Here is a 21,477-nt window from a genome sequence, read left to right as displayed (position 1 = left end):
CATAAAAAAAAATACAAAGATCATTATGCATATATCAAATATGCATGTGTTGATAAGACGAATAGGAGATTCAAAGTTTGTCTCTGTTTACATCAATATGTGCAGGTCAATATGTATGCCTGGGTGGGAGTGTCACTGTTAGGAGCAAGTTTTGTGTGCAGCCCTGGGGCAGAGGCAGATTGACACCTGTTTCCCAGTGTAACCTACAAAAGGAGAGACGCTGGCTGAAAGCACAGAGCTGGACACGTGAGATGCAGGACACAGCAAGTGTCACTCCAGGGCCCAGTGTTCAGAGCAGGACCCAGGGATGAGGAAGTCTGGAACACAGCTTGTCCAGAGAAGCTGAAGAGTATAGTGCTATCTGTCACCTTTGAGATTTTGCCCGAGAAGCAGCATCTTAGTAAGAAGGAGGCAGGGTCCTCACAGATAAGCAACCTGCAGCAGGACAAATCTCCATCAAAGGCTTGTGGCAGCCAAGGTCAATAAGGGATAGACCTGTGCGCACCCCCTGGTCTCAGAAATAATGGGCAGGCTATTAGGAGGCAAGGTGTTGCAGTCCTCTGCCTACAGGTAGCAAAGTGAAAAAGCAAAAGGGAAATGACTAATGTCTCTACATCAAGACTTCCTCTCCCAGCTGCTCTCCTTCTTCTTGCCCCACGCGATTAGTTAGCAATGATGTCCACGTAGACCCACAGGCTGGTGGGGCATGGGGACCTCCAGTTTACACAGAAAAGAATTTAATACAGAACAGTCAAAACAGAGGATCAGGGAGTGCCTGAGAAGGAGACCCAGAGCCATATCGCAGAGCTTCATGGGGGAGAAGGTTCTAGAGGGGTTTGACGGATGGCAAGATCATTATCAAGTGCAAACAGCAAGACCGCCCTCCAGAAGAAGGACGGCACGACTGAGGGGGTGAGGGGACGAGAGCAGAGACTGCGCTGAGTCTGGGCAGGTGTGCTCGTAGTAAAGGGAGGAACAGCTCCAGGGAGACTGGGATCTTTGTGGGGAGCCGTCTGCCTTGCTGAGTAACAGGATGAAATGTGCTTACCTGCAGGCAGTAAGTCAAACCATGATCACGAGCACCGGACGAGCGATGACAACCCCTGAAGACTCCTGGGAAGGTTCACAATTTTAAAATAGACTGCTCGTTAACCCAAATTATCTAGAAACTGATCGGATCTCAGACAGCAGAAGAAGAAGAAAACAGGTGCCCTGGGCCAGAGCCCCAATCTATTCCCACCCACCTTCCCACGCCCCGCCTGGGGTCCACAGCGCCCCCTGGTTCTGCTCAACTGGGGTCCCCACTGCACGGTGATGCGCTCTAGGGCATGTTTCCTGCTGCTGCTGTTGCTTCAAATAAGGCCACAGTTGTATTTGGAGACCTGGACAATGGTGGACATTTTTAGTGTATTTCAAAGTAGGTTATATTAAGTTTTACCTGGTCTGCACTTTTGTTTTGTTTTGTTTTTGTTTTTGTTTTAATTTTATTTTTAAACTTTACATAATTGTATTAGTTTTGCCAAATATCAAAATGAATCCGCCACAGGTATACATGTGTTCCCCATCCTGAACCCTCCTCCCTCCTCCCTCCCCATTCCATCCCTCTGGGTCTTCCCAGTGCACCAGCCCCAAGCATCCAGTATCGTGCATCGAACCTGCACTTTTAAAATAACCTGACACATTCATTTAAAAAACAGCTCTAGTGAATGGACTTAACGTCACTGAATTATGCCTTTAAAAGTGGTTACAATGGTAAAGTTTGTTATGTGTATTTTTCCACAATAAAAATATAAACATAATTTTTTAAAAAAACCAATGCCGTTTTTTTTACAATTAACCCTTTTTATTCTTTCTATGTAGAAAGAGTAAACAAAATACTTGGAAATATGAAATTTGCATTTTATCCAGTGAGTTTAAACCCTGAGCATTTCTACTAATATACAAAAACACTAATAATAATAATAATACCCATGGTACACATTACTCTTACAATGTAAATTTGACAATTTTCTAAAAGATATTTTATTTAATCTTCATTTTATATGATCAAAAGAAGTATTCATAGTAAAGTAACTACATAAGACATCCAAATGAAAAACTGAGTCTTTCCCAACCAGAAGGTCTTCCTACAATACTGAGACCAAAAGATAAAAAAAAAAAGTCCCCCAATCGAAATCACCCCTCAAGCTCTCTGAAATTAGCAGAGAATGTTTGCAGCTGACCTATTTCTCTCCCACACGACTGTGTTGATAATTGACTTTTGTCCCCCAGGGAAGTGCTCAAATATAATTGAGCAGCACCTGCCACACAGAAAGTACAGTTTTATACACCCAATAATTCCCATAAATATTGTACTTAGCTTGGGACTCAAGCACTCTGCTTTCTCATTAATTGCGTCTCTCACGGAAGAAATAGAATTTACCAGAGCTGAGTTATTATGAACACGTAGGTAAAATAAAAGAAGTATTTTGAATTATAAGATATAAGGCATTTCTATTACTAAAATTACTGAAAATGATGGCAATGCCCACTTATATTGCTCAGACACTTTTCTTTAATCCTGTTAATCTCATTCTATTACATAAATCCCTTCTATAGATGGGAGTTACTCAGTTTTGTTTAATCCTGATGACAAGAAGGCCAAGGTCAGGGATATGATTTTCATGCAGGTCAGTTTTACCCCTACCCCACAAATTCAGCTTTATAACCTGACACTACAGCCCTAAAATGTATCAAATCATCCATCCCATTTACCACCACAACTTAAAATGCTGTCTGGATCTACGATTAAGAAAAGGCAAGTCCCTTTCCACAGGCAAGCAAATGTTTGCACATTTAGACCAGCAGCTATGACTGGAAAGCCTTCAGGCTGGTGTTGAGAATATGTTAATGAAATAATCCAAAACCAATCCCAAAAGATCACATATTACTGTATGATTCCAGTTACATGAATGTAACCTGGAATGAAATGTTCAAAACAGGCAAATCTATAGACACAGAGAGTAGATTAGTGACTGCCCAGGGCTGGAGGTTGGCTTCCTTGGTGGCTCAGTGGTAAACAATCCGCCTGCCAATGCAGGAGACATGGGCTTGAGCCCTGGTTCAGCAAGATCCCCTGGAGGAGGAAATGGCAACCCACTCCAGTATTCTCACCTGGAGAACCCCTATGGACAGAGAAGCCTGGAGGGTTACAGTCCATGGGGTCACTAAAGAGTCAGACATGACTTATCAACTAAACACCACCACAAAGAGCGGGGGCTGGGGGTAGGTAGGAGGTTGGAGAATGATAGCTAATGGGTGCAAGATTTGATTCCAGGGTGATGAAAATGTTCTAAAATTAGATTATGGTGATAACAGAATATAGCCTTTGAATTCTTGAAAGATGACTTCCTTCTTTCTGTTCTACACACAAACACACACAGAGGCCAAATAATTAAGCCATGACCACAAAGCACGCCAACCTTAACAGTGAGGGTTTTATAATCAGCCTTTGAGTTATCCTAGCACTGGGCCACTGGAGAACGAAGTGGGACAGGATGATAAACTCATCTACATGAGTTATTATGTATTTCCATTACTGCTGGTCCTTCCTGCATTAAAGAAGAAATTGCAAAACAAATTTTCCCGAGGAGTTAAAAAAGAATATCATAATATTCAGACACAGTGAACAAAAGCTTACCATTTCTAGTAATTCTGACAACCTAGGGAAAAAAATGCAGAATCTTTTTAAGTTTGTTTACAAAATATTTCCTCTCAAAACAAAACTACTGCTCCAGCAATTTAAATTGCAGCCCCAGAGAAAGATACCTCCACCAACAGAAAAGAACATAAAATGAGAAATAAAATAGGCACACTTTGTCTTCCAAGTGATTACAGGGAAATGATCAGAAAGATTCAGTGAGTGTCCCTCATTTTCACAGCCCCACCTAACACTTTCAGTACATAAAGCAACACGCTTTACACCATCCCTACTGATTCAAGTAATTACCTCTGTTCTGTTTATGGGTGTCATAAGGACAGAGTAAAGAAAGTAGGAAAGTTTACAGAGGCACATGTTTTTCTAGTTAAAATGAAAACCATCTTCAAGGAATTTCAAAGCACCGTCTATGTTCAAGCCAGGTGTTGGTAATTCATCAGCCTTCTCGCTTTCTGAATGCAGGCTGCGGAAGCCCACAGCTTGTCATTACTGTTACTTGAAAGCAATAAAACCATTCCCTTAAAATTGAATCTATAATTTAGCCTCTTCATGAATTCAGGCTTCTAGTTCTAGCCCTCCCCCTCTTCCTGCCCGAGTTCACATAGTTAAATCCATGTAAAATTCCTGATGCGTAGTCTGTAGTTGAGTTTATAACTTAGACTCTTCAAGAACGAAGAGTGCTTCTTCTACGTTTTCCTGGCTCAGGAAGAAAGAGGGCATGAAACTGTGTGAACGCAGGACCATACCCACCTCTTACACGAGGATGAGATTTTATGGGGGTGTTTGGGGGATAACAGCCTAGCTCGTCCTATCAACTCGATGGGTTCAAATCTGCAGAGGTGTTATCTAGAGAATGTGTGATGTGTGATTGCGGACGGTAAGGAAGTGCTCTGCACAGCTCGCAAAAGAAATACTAGTGCCACACCTGGGCTCAAAGGAAGTAAACGCCATCCAGGGGCTCTGCCTACACAGACAGGGACTCAGAAGATTCTCTCTCTCACACACACACTCCTGCTGAGAAGGGCGAGCAGGCAGTGAGGGTGGTGCTGTTTTAGGCCATTTCTTGGGGTTCAGTGAATCTGAGTGAGGTACAAGCCCAGTCACCCTGGTTCGGGCTTATGCTTCCTTCTGAGTCTAAGCCACAGAAAGGAGACCAAGAAAGGGCCAAACTTGAAGGACAATGATGACCTTGGACAAGGTCACAGCCCAAACCAGAAAAGATGGGTCAGAACTCTATGTGCTGGGCCCAGCTGAGCCCACGGAGTTGGCAGACTCATCAGGGGCCAAGAAACTGATTTCTGCAACCAGCTCTACAACATGGTTGAACAAAACTACATTCTTTTCCACCCTGCCCTTGCCTTTTCCCTTGATGAAGGAACCGTCTCTGCCCCTTGATTCCCAGGGACGACATTGTCTAGGACAGCATGTGGAGTAATTACAGGGAGAAGGTCACAATGAAGCCAAGGTCATTTTCAGTTTAAGTTTCCATGCAGCATCCTATAATTTTCTAGAAGGATTAAAATGTGAATCAGAATTTATGTAAGCTTCAATAAAATCTTATCAACCTAAACTGAAGGGTAAATAGTTCTTTATTTTATAAAAATGAGATTTAGGGAACTCAGTGTGTCAAGAACAGAAACTCGGAGAAAAGCAAAAATGACTGCTTAACTGGTTAGCTGTCCAGTAATTAGATTTCTCAATCAGAAGCATCACAAATTCAGTTCCATTTATTCAAGCCCAAGAGCCAGAATGAAGCACCATTTGCCACCAGAGGCAGAGTTCTTTTTTGCTCTATCAGGTCTCAATTTTGGAAGGTGCATTCCAAATAAAATTCACAAAGGAAAGAGGTATAAAGTTTTCCTTAAAGTTCTGTGTCACTGGATTATACCGTTTAGCAAGGACGGTCTACTTACAGTGCAAGGAAAAATTTCTGATTTGGCTGGTGAAAATGATTCACTAATATCTTCCATGCAGTTAAAATATAATAATGGCTGTGCCAGTCCTGGCCTGTTTTCCTCAGAGTCATCCTCTCCTTTTTCTGCTCTGCTTTCTGTCTCAGGGGGGCCACGGCCTGCAGGCAGTTTCCCAGTCTCTTATGTCAGCTGGTGTCCAGCCCAGCCAGTGACAGACTGGGCAGAGGTGGAGCGGGGAGCAGAAGAAATGAAGAAGCCAGAGTGTTTCTCCCCATTTTCTCCACCTCAAATGGCTTCTCTGGCTGTATCCCCTCTGTGTCTCTTGCTCGTATGAACAGTACCCCAGCAGTTCCAGCATCCACCAGGTGATTCTGGCCCCTGGGTTCCAGGGCAATGTCCTCCCCTTGTCCTTCTAGTCTGGAGGTCATAGTGGCTTCCCGATGTTGCTAACCTCTATGTTTAGCTTCTAAGCTCTTGCCTCACCTGTTCAATCCTGTCTCTAACTTTCAAGTCCTTTGAGTTTTGTTTTGTTTTCTGGTTAGACTGGCTACTAAAGTGACTAGAACGTTACTAAGTAAAGAAACTAACAAACCTCCATGAACCATAAACCATGCAAACAAAAATTCCATCCCATGATAAAACCGAGAAAAACTAGAGTCTCCAGAATCTCCAGGGGTTGCTTTGGTCTTCATAGTAACCATATAAACTAGGAATATTTCTAGGATCTAAGAGGAGTAAGTTTTTCCATGTGTCCATATCCACGTGTGTTTGTGTGCCTGGCTTGATTATTCAGGGATGAAGTGTACTGTGGTCGGGAAACTGTAGAATCTGAGCTGGGGTCTCCTGTCTCAGTTCTGCTACTATCTATTGGTGTGACCTTGGTAAGGCCTTACCTCCTTGGGTCTGTATTTCATTCATCTGAAAATGGGAAATCAAAGTACTTTCCCTCCACAATCTCTTTCTGTTCTAAAATTCTGTGATTCTAGCTTATGGATAAATTTTGCACATATGCATGACTTCAAGCATATGATTATTCTTAGAGCTATGCACAAAGCATATACCTTCTGTTGATGAATTTGCATTTCATCAGAGAAATGTGTCTATAACCGGTGCTCAAATTAGAACCCAAAGAATATTTTTGCCAACTTGCTTTATTATAGTATCAACTTAGTATCTGAATGTGTTTTAGATCTCTACATATAATGTGGGTTCACTGAATCATTGTAATGATCATCTGATTAGCATATCTAAAAAAAACACAGAAGGAACCTTGCTTGAAAGTAGATTGTCCCAAAGACGGATGCAACAATATCTTCCGTTCTATCTGCTCCTTTGTAAGGTGACCTTGCTGCACCCCATCAAAAGAGAGTTTATTTTCCGTCCCTTTGTAACTGGCTGTCCCTTTGATTTGTTTTTACCTAGCAACTGTAACAGAAGTGAAGTCATGTAGCTTTTGATATCAACTATGAAGAATTGATGCTTTTGAACTGTGGTGTTGGAGAAGATTCTTGCGAGTCCCTTGGACTGCAAGGAGATCCAACCAGTCCATTCTGAAGGAGATCAGCCCTGGGATTTCTTTGGAAGGAATGATGCTAAAGCTGAAACTCCAATAGTTTGGCCACCTCATGCGAAGAATTGACTCATTGGAAAAGACTGTGATGCTGGGAGGGATTGGGGGCAGGAGGAGAAGGGGACGACAGAGGATGAGATGGCTGGATGGCATCACTGACTTGATGGATGTGAGTCTGAGTGAACTCTGGGAGTTGGTGATAGACAGGGAGGCCTGGCGTGCCGTGATTCATGGGGTCGCAAAGAGTCGGACACGACTGAGCGACTGATCTGATCTGATGAACTCTACATGGCTACATAGCAACATAGCTATATGGCTGCTGCTGCTGCTGCTAAATCACTTCAGTCGTGTCCGACTCTGTGCGACCCCATAGACGGCAGCCCACTAGGTTCCCCCATTCCTGGGATTCTCAAGGCAAGAACACTGGAGTGGGTTGCCATTTCCTTCCTCAATGCATGAAAGTGAAAAGTGAAAGTAAAGTCACTTAGTTGTGTCCGACTCTTAGCGACCCCATGAACTGTAGCCCACCAGGCTCCTCCATCCATGGGATTTTCCAGCAAGAGTACTGGAGTGGGGTGACATTGCCTTCTCCAGGAACTATGGCTACAGGGTTACATAGCTACTACGAAGTCTACAGGCTACATAGCTACATGGGCTTCCCTACTAACTCAGTCAGTAAAGAATCCACCTGCAATGCAAGGGACCCAGGTTTGATCCCTGGGTTGGGAAAATCCTCTGGAGAAGGAAATGGCAACCCACTCCAGTATTCTTCCCTGGAGAATCCTATGGACAGAGGAGTCTGGCGGTCTACAGTCCATGTGGTTGCAAGAGTTGGACACAACTGAGTGTCTAAACTAACACTGTGAAGTCTATAGCTTCAGGCTTTACTTCTTGGGATGCTCCTGCTTGGAACCCAGATACCATGTTGTGAAGAAACTCAAGCAACCGCACTGACAGGTTCAGGTGGATGGAAAGTGAACCTCTGCCAAAAACACCACTTGAGTTCTCAGCCAGCAGCCAGCACCAACCACCAACCACACATATAAGGGTACTTCAGACCTTTCAGCCTTCTCAGTACCCAGATAACATCACACAAAGAAGAAGTGTGTCTGCTCAGTACACAGAAAAAAAATTTTACGTTGTTTTTTTAAGTTACTAAATTTGGGATAGCAGTTAGGAGGCAATTTCTCCCCCATTAAATAAAGAGTTTAATATTGGAGCAGAACCTCATGCCTAAAATATATCAAGATAGTCTTCCTTCATTCCATCTACCCCTTCATTCTTTCAAATCAGAGAAATGTTTCTATAACCAGGGCTTCTTTCAAATATTTATTGAACACCTACTATGCTAAATGCTGAGGAGAAAATGGAGACCAAATGCAGACATGTCCCTGCCCCAGTGGAATCTGTCATCTGGATGGGGAAATGGACATTAACAAAACATGTAATGACATGTTAAATAGTTAAATGTTAAATAAACAGCGATGGTACTATTGAGAACTAGCACAGTGCACTCTGGGTACTTGGTTAAGGAACTGTCCTTATTAAGGAGATTAGAAAAAGAAGTGGAAACTAAAGTTAGGTTTCAAGGAAGATTAAAAAATTAGCTAGGCAGAGGGGAGAGCCTCCACACAGAGAACTTCACATGTGCATAGGGCCTGTGGCAGGTGGGAGAGTGGTATGTTCAAGATCTGTTTCCAGAACTAAGATCATGGCCTAGGATGAGGCTGGAAGCTGGTAGGATCCAGGTCTTGTAAGACTCTGCAGTTTTAAGGAGAAGTCAATAATAAGGGCAGTCTTAAGGAGAAGTCAACAAGCCACTCTGATCAGATTTTCCTTTGAACCCCAGAGGAGGAAAAAACTGGGAGTAACCCCAGTGAGAGTAACCTGGAGCACTCTGCCACACAAACTGTATGTGCTGTGACACCCACGGCATCTCATATACTCAGCACACATGGGCATTCTGCAGACACCCTAATTCCTTGCTCCATTTCACCATATTAATTGTATACATCTATGTCTCTGTAACTATATCAGAAAATCCTTTAGGTCCAGGGGCTGTGTCTCATTCATCTTTTCATTCCTATTCCACAATATCTACTGCAGGGAAAGGTACATATCAAATGTTTGGTAAGTGCTTCCTAAAACTTTAAAGCATGAATAAACAATCCATTCATAAATAGCCTGTCAAAAGTGATCTCCGGAGAGAAAATTCTACAGCCTTTCTTGGAAAGCCATTTCAATGATATCAACATTCTTTGGAAAGTCTTGCTATAAAGTATCATTCCTTTCTAATTGTAGCCAGCTGTTGAGTTCAGCCTCCATGAAGACAGAACAGCCCACCACATTTCCAAAGGACAGTCTTCCTGTACCTTTTGGGATCACTACTGGGTCACCCCTAGTTCTCTCTCTTTTATAACGAAATACTTAACCTTCTCACCTTTCCTCAAAGAAATCATTTAGTTGCTCCCTGGATTCATTCCAAAACTTCCATCCCTCCTAAACTGTGGAGAGCAGCAATCTAGCAGATCAGCAAATAAGGTCAGAGATGCCTGAGGGGTTTTGTGAGCAGTCCTCATGGGGAGAGACAGGCTGTCTTAGTCTGTTCATTTTCAGGCCAACTCACATGTATGCATGTGTATGCGTGTGCACATACATACATCTGTGCACATATACACATGAACACTGAGTTTTTTTTACCAGCTCAAACAATAAACACTGTTCTATTTGATAAGTTTGCCAGCTGTCCTCTATTCTTCACCACCAGCCGGGATGTTCCTCTCTGATTCATTTTTTTTTTTTAATAAGTGGAAGCTTTATCCCCATATCTTTGTAGGTTATATGGCAGAGAAATGAGCAGCACTGTTTTTACTGATGTCTTCACTATCTTCTTCTTGTGCAAAGGCATCACACAGATTGTGAGATACATCAAGAATTCAAAAACAGTAAATCACTGGTCATTCTATGAATAACAACTCTCCAGTAACATTAAACAGCTGCTGGTCTTTTTTTAAACAATTTTTTTTTTTTTGGCATTTGGGTGAAAACTGTTAAATTTAATTTCAAAATACAGTGTTAAAGTTCCATTGGGAATCATTTTTCATCTCTTGTCAAATAAATAAAAGCTTCTCAGTTATTTTATCATAGTCATTATAGAAGTCTGTATTATGACATTTAAAGAAGATCATATACAGGATGCTTACTGAGCTGTAAGTCCTCATAAAAATTATGTATTATTTCTGTGCAGAAAAATTAGTAAGATTGTGTATATGTTAATAATATCATTAAAACAAAATGTCCAAATTTAAATTAGATCATCTTATTAAACCAACATATCCTAGCCTAGTTTCAGAAAGACTTATGAAATATATTTGTTCCCATAATCTGTGACAGTTTAAATTACTCCCAAAATTATTCAGCATGAATACTTTTTACATTTTTAAGCCGACACACACCAGCACATTTGATGAGAACTTATACATGCCTTATCTCACTTATTATTTAACTTGAGGAAAGAATAAGATTAACATATTATAAAGAATATTGATTGTGCTTGGAAGAATAAAACATTACTGAAGTGATGGTATAGATAAAAGTGTCAGTCAAACGCCTCATGGAATACACTGCTGTATAATTAGTATTTCTAAGAATCTATAGTAATAAAACACTACAAAAAATAGGCATCTACAAAATAAACATAAACAAGATCTGTCACATAAGTCAATTTTTGTAAAAGATGAAGAATGTGTTGCTTTATTAAATATGTAAATAATCTAAATACTGCAAAAAGGATAGAATACACTTTTTGAATTCAGAATCCAAAATATATTTATTTTAATAATGCACACACTTAATACTCACTGAATGAAAGAGTAGTTGCAGTAATTTCTGTTCCTGAAGAAAATGAATGCCTGTGTAATAAATATTATGTAAATACGCTTTATGGACTTTTTAGGAGAGGTCTGAGTCCAATTTTGAGTCTAATGCCCATTCCTTGGGGGTAATCTGTTTAAAGTGAGGATAATTACTAAAGAAATATAATGCAGCTACCATCATAGGTTAAAAACACAGTACACGATGATCTGAGTTACCTAGAGGGAAAAGAACTTCCCAAGGTCATTCCAGCAGCCCACAGCGCAGCCTTGGTGCGATGACCACGGCCCTCCCAGGGTACCCTGAACTCACACACCTCGATAGCTTCTCTTCCAAAGAGAAATCAAGGCGATTCCTTTTCGCATGATCTCTGTAGCACCCAGTAGCTATGAAGGAGTGGTTTCTCTGTAGCCCATAGACAGTACGAAATTAAGGACCAATTTCCTGTGTCAAGGTAAAAGGCACTTCAGCATTCGGTGGAACCAGTGATCTTTATCACACTTAACGCGTGCTAGAACCACGCAGGAGAGAACAATCATTAAGGAAACAAACACTAAGTGTAGCAGCACCCAGGCCCCAGAAACCGAGTGCAGGGCTTCGCTTACTTGGATTTAAACAGATGCGGCAGTCTTTCCCTAACCGAGCGAACCAAAGAATAGGTCCCAAAGCGAGACCAAACTTTCTGCTCAAAGTGTTTTTCCTTTTGACCAGAGCTCGGAGATGACAAAGGAGAGTATTCAAAATAGGGCAAAACAGAAAAGCTTCTAACAGCGAATCAAAGCAGTTGTCCGGCGCCCGGGGTTCTGGTCAAGTCAAGTCACACGACTTAAAAAGGTTTCCTCGAGCATCGAAGGTGCAAAAAGAAATATTTCCAGTCTTAAATTCAACTAGGTCCCAGCTGGCTCGCGTCCACACGTACTAACTTCCCGGGACCCTAAGACTTGGGAGCCGGGACGGAGGGAGAAGGACCAGCCGCAGGGAACGCCGGGGGAGGGAAGGGGCGCGCGGGGACCCCGCCCGCCGCGCCCTCACGAGGGGGCTGCTCTCAGCTCCGGAACACCACCCCCACGGCCCCCCGCGCCCGACTCCTACCTGTCTGAGGATGAAGCTGGTCGAAGTGGTGCTGCCATCGGATCTTTTCAACCTGCTCCTCCGGGTCGTGGTGCCTCGGGCCACCTGCACTCGACACAGGGGGTCGGAGAGAAGCGCATGAGGGCGCGGCAGTGGGGAGCCGGGCGACCACCCCAGGCTAGAGTCCGCCTCGGGACCAGCTCCCCGGGGGTTCCCCAGAGCCCGCACCCAAGTCTCCTCCACGGTCCCCACATACAGCCTCCACCCCACCCACCCACTCAAGCCTCGACGGCTGAAAGACGCCAGGGAAGAGCCGCCCGCGAGCACCCACCACATCCATTAACAAAGACTCTCAGAGTGCGGGGTCCGAGTCCCCGGCGGCATGGGCTGGGGAAGGCTGCGGACTCCGGAGCCGGAGCGCAGAGACCGGACGAGGTGAGAAGGAGCAGGAGGAGGAGGAGGAGAAAGAAGAGGGGCGGGAGGAGAGAGGGACGCCTCGCAGGGGTGGGGGAGCGGGGCCGCTGACTCCCAGGACCCGGGGCCCAGCTCGCCGGGCGCGAAGGCGGGGCGAGGAGGGGGGGGAGGGGGCGGTACCTGTGAGGTTGGGGAGTGCGGCCGGTCAGCGCTCCCGTTCTTGGCATAGGAGGAGGAGGACATGGTTCACAGCCGCATGGCCCGCCCGTGCGCGGCGGGCGGAGGACGGCTGGGCCCCCCGGACGCTTGCAAGCTGGAGGCGGGGGAGGGCGGCAGGACTTCCCCACCCGCTTCGGGACCCGCGCCGGCTCCTGCGAGCGCGGCGACACCTTAAAGGGATCGAGGCGCTCACCCCCGCGCCCGCAGCGGACCTCCGGGCAGCGGCCCCCTCCGGCGGAGGTCCCGCGGAGGGGGGGGGGGCTCTCGGGATCTCGCCGACCCGAGCCGATGGAAAGAAGCTCTCTCCCACCTAGCGAGCGCCTTACATCAGAGCTTTCCAGTGCAGGAAGGGAGAGGGGGAACCGGGGAGGGGGGTGGGAGGATGAAAATAGTCTGCACAGTTTAAAATGAGACAAAGGTGGCACGGTTCATGAATCAGGACTCGGGGAAGGACACTGGTGCAGAGTAGCAGGGAGTGGGAAAAGCCGATCCGGCGTGTATGCGTGTGTGTGTGTGTGTGTGTGTGCGCGCGCGCGCGCGCGAGCGCGCGGGTGTGTGTTTGCTGCACTGGAATTTTAAAAGGGCAAGAGCAGAACCTTTCTTCCGCGACTTCACCCATAAGGCATGGGGTTCTGTGGTTTGGCTTTTGTCCGTGTCTTTGTATTGTTTTGTGAACTCTAGCTTCAGAACCGCAAGCCGTGCACACCCGGCAGCCCCAGGAGATTCTGCCAACCTGAGTCTGACGGGGGTGCAGCCCCGCAGCAAACCGGCGTGTCCTAAGGAGTTTTGAAGGTCACATAGACGTGCTGAAAGGCAAGAGTTGGCCACGTGCCTCCCCTTTCTAGGCGGATATCTGTTTTCAAGGGAGAAAACTCATCTTTGAAATCATACATCTTTGGCGTTGTTGCAACCCTAAATTTCCTCCTGCAAAAACATACTAGAGATTAACTGGAGAACAAATAAAAGCGAATTGTGGGGAGGAGGACTTGAAGTAACAAGCAGGAAGAGAAACATGCGAATTCAAAAATAAAGAGACCCTGTTTAATTGTAAATAGTTACCGCAAGAGAAATCCATGAATAAAATTTGCGTGATATCTTAAATTACTACATCAGCCCCTATCACCTTGGGTTCTAGTATTTTTTGAGCGAAACTGCATGTCTCTTTTAACAATTGGTTGGCCTTATTGAGGTCCTGATAATGTTTTACCATACACCAGACACTTTCTTTCCATTCCCAGCCCCTTCACTTAATCCAGACCTTCAATTCTTTGTAAGAGTATAATAACTAATCTCCTTGCCTCCAGCCTTCCTCTGAGCATACACCTGCACACACACACATACCCACACACTTCATTCTATCTACACACTACAGGCAAAACCATTTTCCTAAAATCTCTTTACTCAACTCACTCTTTTCTAAAAAGCACTGTTGACTTAAAAAAAAATGTACAATGTGAGTTACCTGCCATTTTATTTGGGGCAAAATGAGGACTGCAGCCTGGGAAATGGTGCCTCAAGTACCTCTGAGAGACTGCTCCAAAGAGGCAGGGGTGAAGGTCAGTATGCACTGATTCTGGCAAAGGAGGAAATACATACAGTCAAGCACATGTACAGAAGGTTTCTGCTAGTCTCATGAAGCTTTTTTGCCAGTGATGAGAAACAGTCATCACCAAGAAGGATTTTAGTGCTTTTTTAGATATGAGGAGACATAAGAATTGGACCTATAAAATGAGATCCTCAAAATACCTATCTGAAGATCTGTCCTGCCAGTTCCCCTACCCCATCCCAAGCACAGAGTGCCTCATTTCTGCGCTCCACCCTGAACTCCTTTCAGAGGCTGCTGAAGGTCAGAGCACATGCTTTAACCCTTATAGAGGTAGATGGCAAGTGTCAGTTTGTAGTTGACGGCGCTCATTGCTCTCAGCAGCCCACAAGACAGAGTTCAAACTCCTTGGTCCAACACCCAATCTCCTGCTTTGGTCACTACCACTTTTCTCCAACTTGATCACTGAACAGCAAGCAGAAAAGTCTCCTCATTGCTCAAACACACCAAATACAATCCCTCTTCAGCACCTCTGCCTGAAATGTGTCCTGCCCCCAATCCCACCCGCCTGAATCCTACCCTTCTTCCAAGCCTGGTTCACCACACTCTCCTTCCACAGAAATCTTCCCTGACCATGCCCTGAAAAACTGGAGCATTTATTCTCTGGGCACTTAGTGCAGGCTGCCTTGGTTTACGTGTTCTCTTTTTGTGAAAATCTAATTCCTAAAATAGATTTTTAGCTTTTTATCTTCCATTCTTATATCTCACATGTTATATTAATAGATATTCCATAAAGTATATGGATAATGGTATGTCTGCCAGTGCAGAACCCCTTGCTTTAGTTACCGTCAACTCAATCCATTTTTAGTTCTTAGCCATTTTCATAGTTGATACTTAATCAATACTTACAGAGTGAATTATGATGTGGGCACTGGGATTTGAGTTCTCTGGCTTTCTGCTGCCTACAGTCTTATGACTTTGAGTTATCAAAAAAGAATCTACAGTGGCATGACATTGAAGAGTTCTCTTTACTTACCTCACAGCAAAACTGGTGAAAATAGTTTCTAAAAAATTCTTTAATCTGTGGAAATGGTCCAGAGAAGGGTATGCAGCCACTGAAAAAAACATTCATTCAGGAAAATTTACTAAAACTCAACAAGAAAAGTGAGCTTGTGGTATTTGAACCAAGACTTGTTCTCCCCACCCTCACCACCCCCACCTTCATCTGATTCAGCAAAAGGGAAACTCTGGCTACCTGATGCAGCTGGGAATACAGGGCTCCCTCTCCCTTCAGCTCCAGCTGGAGGGTTATTTTCCTGGGAGGGACAGGCCATTTATCATCCTGCAGCAGCCACCTGTTGCTGAGGCTAAGTTCCCCAAATGCAGCAGAGGTGGGGGCTCCTTTCTTTAGCCCAGCCCCCACTTGTGGGATGGGGCTCTGCCTGGGACACAGTGCCACAGAGAATACTGAGGCCCCAACTGCTCCTCGAGAGACAAGCCAGGAGACCCAGGCTTGCTGCCCCTCACTACCAAGCGCCCAGCTCCTAAAGTGAAAATGTCACACAGAGAATGCCATTGTCCTTGCCCCCAGGACTGGAACTCAGAGAATGAAGTTGGGCCCCACTTTGCACCACATACAAAAATTAACTCAAAATGGACCAAAGATCTAAATGAAGAGGTCTTACATAAAAGTGTAAAACTATCAGAAGGAAACATAAGGGTAAATCTTCACGATCTTGGATTTGGCAATGGATTTTTAGATATGTCACCAGGAGCACAAGCAACAAAAGAAAGAAAGTAAATTTGAACTTCAAAATTAAAAATGTCTGAACTTTTTAAATTTTGTGGTACTGTCAAGAAAGTGAAAAGGGCACTATCAAGAAAGTGAAAAGACAACAGAATGCAGGAAAATATTTGCAAATCATATATCTAATAAGGGACTTGTATCATATATATGTGTATCATATATGTGTGTAAAATTCTTACAGCTCAGTAATAAAGAGACAGATGACCCTATTTTAACATAGGAAAAGAATCTGAATAGACCTTTCTCCAAAGAAGATATACAAATGGCCAATAAGCTCATGAAAAAATGATTGATATTTTTAGTCATCAGGAGAATGCAAATTGAAACCATGAAATACCACTATACTATCCACTAGATAAACCTCGGATAATAATTATTGGCAAAGATATAGAGAAATTGGAAATCAGAAATTCCCACTGCTGGTGGGAATGTAAAATGGTGCAGCTCCTTTGAAAACCAGTCTGGCATCTACTCAAGTGTTTAAACATAAAGTTATAAAATGAGCCAGCAATTCCACTCCTGAGTATATACCCAAGATAAACAAAAGCATATATTTGTACAAAAACTTGTACAAGAAAGCTCAAAGAAGCATTATTCATAATAGCCAAAAAGGTGGAAATACCCCAAATGTCCACCAACTGATGAATAAACAAAAGAAACTGTGGTATCTGTATACATTGGAATATTATTCAGCAATAAGAAGGAACGAAGTATTGATACATGCTACAGTATGGATGAGCCTTGAAAATATTAAGCTAAGTGAAAGAAATAAGTCACAGAAGGTCATATATTATATTGTTCCATTTACATGAAATATCCCAAATAAATAAATCTATAGAGACTAAAAACAGATTAGTGGTTGCTTAGGGCAGGGGAGGTTGGGGGGATATTGAAGTGATAGTTAAGTCTACAGGGCTTCTTTTTGAGGCAAAGAAAATGTTAATAAAAATACTAAAAAGCACTGAATTGCACACTTTTTCATGTTTTATCTATTTATTTTTGCACTGGGTCTTCGTTGCTGTACTCAGGCTTTCTCCAGTTGTGGTGAGTGCAGGAGGCTGCTCTCTAGTTGTGGTACGTGGGCTTCTCATCGCGCTAGCTTCTCTTGTTGTGGAGCACGGGCTCTAGAGCACTGGCTTAGCAGTCGTGGGGTACAGGGCTTAGCCGCTCCACACGATGTGGGATCTTCCTAGACCAGGGATCAAACCCATGTGCTGTGCATTGGCAGGTAGATTCTTAACCACTGGACCACCCGGGAAGTCCCTGAACTGTACATTTTAAATAGATGAATGGTGTGGTATGTGAACTATCTCAAAGCCTCTACTTTGAAAAAATCTTCAGACTTTATAAAAAGTGAACTCAAAACAGATCATAGATCTAAGTACAAAACTTTAAAACTTCTAAGAGAAAAAATAGGAGAAGATCTACATGACTCTGGGTTTGGTGATGAGGTTTTGGATACACTACTACCAAAAATGTATCCAAGAAAGTAAAAATTGACATGTTTGGCTTTATTAAAATTAAAAACTACTGTAGGCTCTGTGAAAGACTCTGTTAAGAGAATGAAATGACAGAATACATTTCTGGCAGAATACATTTGCAAGACACAAATCCTATAAGGAACTTGTAAACAAAATATACAAACAACTCTCAAAACTCAACAATAAGAAAACTAACAACTCAATAAATGGACAAAAGATTTGAATGGACTCTTTACCAAATATAGTAGCAAATAAGCATATGAAAAGATACCCAACATCAGTTGTCAATGGGAAAATACAAATTAAAATGACAATACAGTACCAACACACACCTATCAGGCTTAAAAACAATTTTAATTGACAATAGCACTTTTTAGCGAGGATTAGAAGCAACAGGAATTCTTATTCGTTGATGATGGGAATGCTAAATGGCACAGCCACTATGGAAGATAGTTTGTCAGTTTGTTAATAAGTTAAACACACCAACAGTCCAGCAGTTGTGGTCCTAAGTATTTACACAATTGACTTGAAACCTTAGGTGCACACAAAAACCAGCATGCAAATGTAGGTAGCAGTTTTATTCATAATCACCCCAAGCTGGAAGCAACCAAGATGTCCTTCAATAGGCAAATGTATCTTTTAAAATATAGTCAATGGTACAATGGAATATTATTTGGTGATTTTAAAAAAAATGATCTAACAAGCCATTAAAAAGACATGGATAAACCCTAAATGCATCTTGTTTAATGAAAGAAGCCAATCTGAGGCTACATTTGTAACTACATAAATGATTATGTGAGTGCTAAGTTGCTTTAAAGTCAGGTCCAACTCTTTGCGCCCCTAGGGACTATAGTCCACCAGGCTGTTCTGTCCATGGGATTCTCCAGGCAAAGAATACTGGAGTAGGTTGCCATGCCCACCTCCAGGGGATCTTCCCAACCTAGGGATCGAACCTGCGTCTCTTCCATATTCTACATTGGCAAGTGGGTTCTTTACCACTAGTGCCACCTGGGAAGCCCACACAAATTATTATGTTTATATGCAATTTTAGAAAAAGTCAAGCTATAACAGTAAACAGATCAGTAGAAAGGGGGAGGGTTGAACAGGTGAAGCACAGGATTTTTTTAGGATGCTGAAACTACTCTGTAGGATACTGTAACGCTGGATATTTGACTCTAAGCATGTGTCAAAACCTAGAGAACTTTACACCACAAAGAGTGAACCTTAATGTGTGCAAATTAAAAAAATCATTTAGAAATTTTGGGCATTCCCAAGATGGGAGGCAGAATGTGACAAAATACTATTATTATTATGACAGCAAACCATGAAACAACTTCACTGAAGGACATGGGAGAGGGGGAAGGTGCTAGTCTAAGTAATGTTTGAAATGAGTGGGGTCTATGAGACTAAGCAAAAGGAGCTGTGCAGAAGCAGGACTGCACTGCAGTTGACAAAGTTGTTCCCTGAGGAGGATGGGTTAACAATTCTGAAGTCCCTATACATACATACTGGAATGGAATAATTAGGTAAATGGATGGCAGGTGTTGGGAGCCAGGTTTTTCTACTGTTGGAGTGGAAGGTTACAGATGAGCAAGGGGAGATGTCTAGGATGATCCATGTGGTAATGGATTAGGGTCAGAGACACAGGTGTGAACTCAAGTGTAGCTCAGTGTGAGATTCAGATGGTTCTATATAGAAATATGCAAAGATATGCATGGGTTAGCATATACACACTTGTTTTCCTGTCCTCAGTTGAGGGTCTAGAAATAACTGCATCTCAGCAGCAACAAATGCATCTAGAATTCAGGTCTTGATTTCTAATACTGTCCTCTAATAAAAGGGCACCTTGAAGAAATGGCTGACTCCAGGAGCGGGGCAGGAAGTATATAAGATAAGCCTGGAGCATTATCATGTCAGAAAGTAAAGAAGTGCTAAAAAAAAAAAAAAAAAAAAAAATGACTGGGTATATACATCAAAGGGGCACAGGAGCAAACTGAAAGAGCTCTCAATGGCCAAAGTTGGAACAATTTGAGCAATAAAATAAAGTAGTATTGGAATATATCCTAATGTATAAAATAAATATCTATGAGCTCATAGTGATAAAAATAAATGACTGAATAAATAAACGGAAGAGAAGAGACAAATCTCCCATGAGGAAGAATTCCAAATAATCTATTAGAAACACCATAGCTACCACTCCCTCCATGTGCACTGTGCAGTGATCTTCCAAAGAGGGCAACCTGGCCAGGAGCAGTGGAGAAAGGCGACCAGCACCACCTCAGCCAGGTGTTCAGGATCAGCATCACCTGACCAGGATGACGATACACACCCTTGATATCACAGGAGGGCAAAGGTTTGAGAGAGGGTCTTCTCTCAAACCCACAGCCCCTGTCTAATCATGAGAAAGACACCGTGCAAATCTCGATTGAGGGAGGTTCTATAAAACTCATGACTTAGAACTTCTCAAAACTGCCAAGGAAAGTCCAAGAAACTGTCACAGCCAAAAGAAGCCTGAGGGGATGTGATGACTAAATGGCATGTTGTATCCTGGATGGGATCCTAAGACAGAAAAAGGACATGAGGCAAAAGCTAAGGAAGTCAGAATCAAGTATGGACTTAAGTTAATAATAATGTATCAATACTGGTTTTAGTGGTAACCGATGTACTTCAGTAAGGTAAGATGTTTTTAATAGGGGAAACAACATTTAGAACTCTCTGTATTATCTTCACAACTTTTCTGTAAATCTAAAATGATCCCAAGATTTAAAAAAATTTTTTTAAGTCTAAAATTTTATAGCTGGAAGGGAACTTAGTAACCATTTAGAACAAACCCCACTTGTAGCAAATTAGGAATCTGATTTCAAGAGAATGACTTACTCAAGAGCAATTGACCACTGCGAAGAGTTGACTCATTGGAAAAGACTCTGATGCTGGGAGGGATTGGGGGCAGGAGGAGAAGGGGACGACAGAGGATGAGATGGCTGGATGGCATCACTGACTTGATGGACGTGAGTCTGAGTGAACTCCAGGAGTTGGTGATGGACAGGGAGGCCTGGTGTGCTGTGATTCATGGGGTCGCAAAGGTCGGACAAGACTGAGCGACTGAACTGAACTGAACTGACAGATACTCTGTCTTCCTTCCTAAAATGTTGAATGCTGCTAAATCACTTTGTCAGCTGCAAATACTCTTAAAACTTTATTCTGTCACTTAAATACATTTTGCAAAGTGTTTCCCACAGTCAAAATTCTGTCTGAAGTACTGTTGAAAAAAGACATGATTTACAGAGCTCAGAATCATAAGATGGCAGTAATTTCATATTTAAAAATAAAGTCACAAAAAATTTTGTCTAGGGTCCATGCATCTAGGAAAATATTATTTGTATTTTTAAGCTTGGAGTATACAAAAATCATAACAGTAGCACATGTACTCAATTGCATTCACAGGTTTGTGTAATTAACCTTTCACCTTTATCTCATGACAATCCCACTGTAAATTTTCTGAGTTTTTGTCTCAGGAGGATCTACTTTGTCTTGTTCCTAAGAATTTATCCAGAATTCCTCTTCTGCTCCCCCTCTCCCCTAATACTCTGGTTCAAACTTTGAAAATCTGTTCCAAAGTCACATAAGGCCATGGACCTTCAGGATATTCAAGATTGTTATAGATTCAAAAATTGGAAAAAGTCTACTTTCTTAACCCTAAAAAGCTTATATGCTATAAAAACCAGTGAAAATATTGTTTTCTGGATACAATTTTAAAGAGTACAATTGATGCATAGTAATGGAAGTAAATTTTTAGGTTTAAGTTTGAAGTATAATTACTGTGAAGATGACTCACATATCTTGTATGTGCACAGTTGCTCAGTTGTGTCCGACTCTTTGCCATCTCATG

The 21,477-nt window shown here is 42.7% G+C and overlaps 1 protein-coding gene across 5 annotated transcripts in view; it reads right to left on the bottom strand.

Annotated features, from left to right (window-relative positions):
• CACNB4 (calcium voltage-gated channel auxiliary subunit beta 4) overlaps positions 1-21,477 on the bottom strand; it is a 282,377-nt gene extending 260,900 nt beyond the window's left edge. The window contains exons 1-4 of one of the 5 annotated variants that reach the window (XM_025261447.3): positions 21,424-21,477; positions 15,337-15,415; positions 12,719-14,330; positions 12,146-12,229 (exon numbers count right to left, since the gene is read on the bottom strand). In XM_025261447.3, the coding sequence (XP_025117232.1) occupies positions 12,146-12,229; positions 12,719-12,781 (147 nt within the window). In that variant the 5' untranslated portion in view covers positions 12,782-14,330; positions 15,337-15,415; positions 21,424-21,477. Of the gene's footprint in view, positions 1-12,145; positions 12,672-12,718; positions 15,518-21,423 lie in introns of those variants that run through there. The other 4 variants (XM_025261438.3, XM_025261451.3, XM_044935379.2 and 1 more) reach the window with 4 other exon arrangements.

The sequence above is a fragment of the Bubalus bubalis genome, chromosome 2, assembly GCF_019923935.1.
Source record: "Bubalus bubalis isolate 160015118507 breed Murrah chromosome 2, NDDB_SH_1, whole genome shotgun sequence".
Taxonomy (NCBI): domain Eukaryota; kingdom Metazoa; phylum Chordata; class Mammalia; order Artiodactyla; family Bovidae; genus Bubalus; species Bubalus bubalis.
The sequence above is the reverse complement of the archived record's forward strand: the minus strand, read 5'-3'. Positions and strand labels throughout refer to the sequence as shown.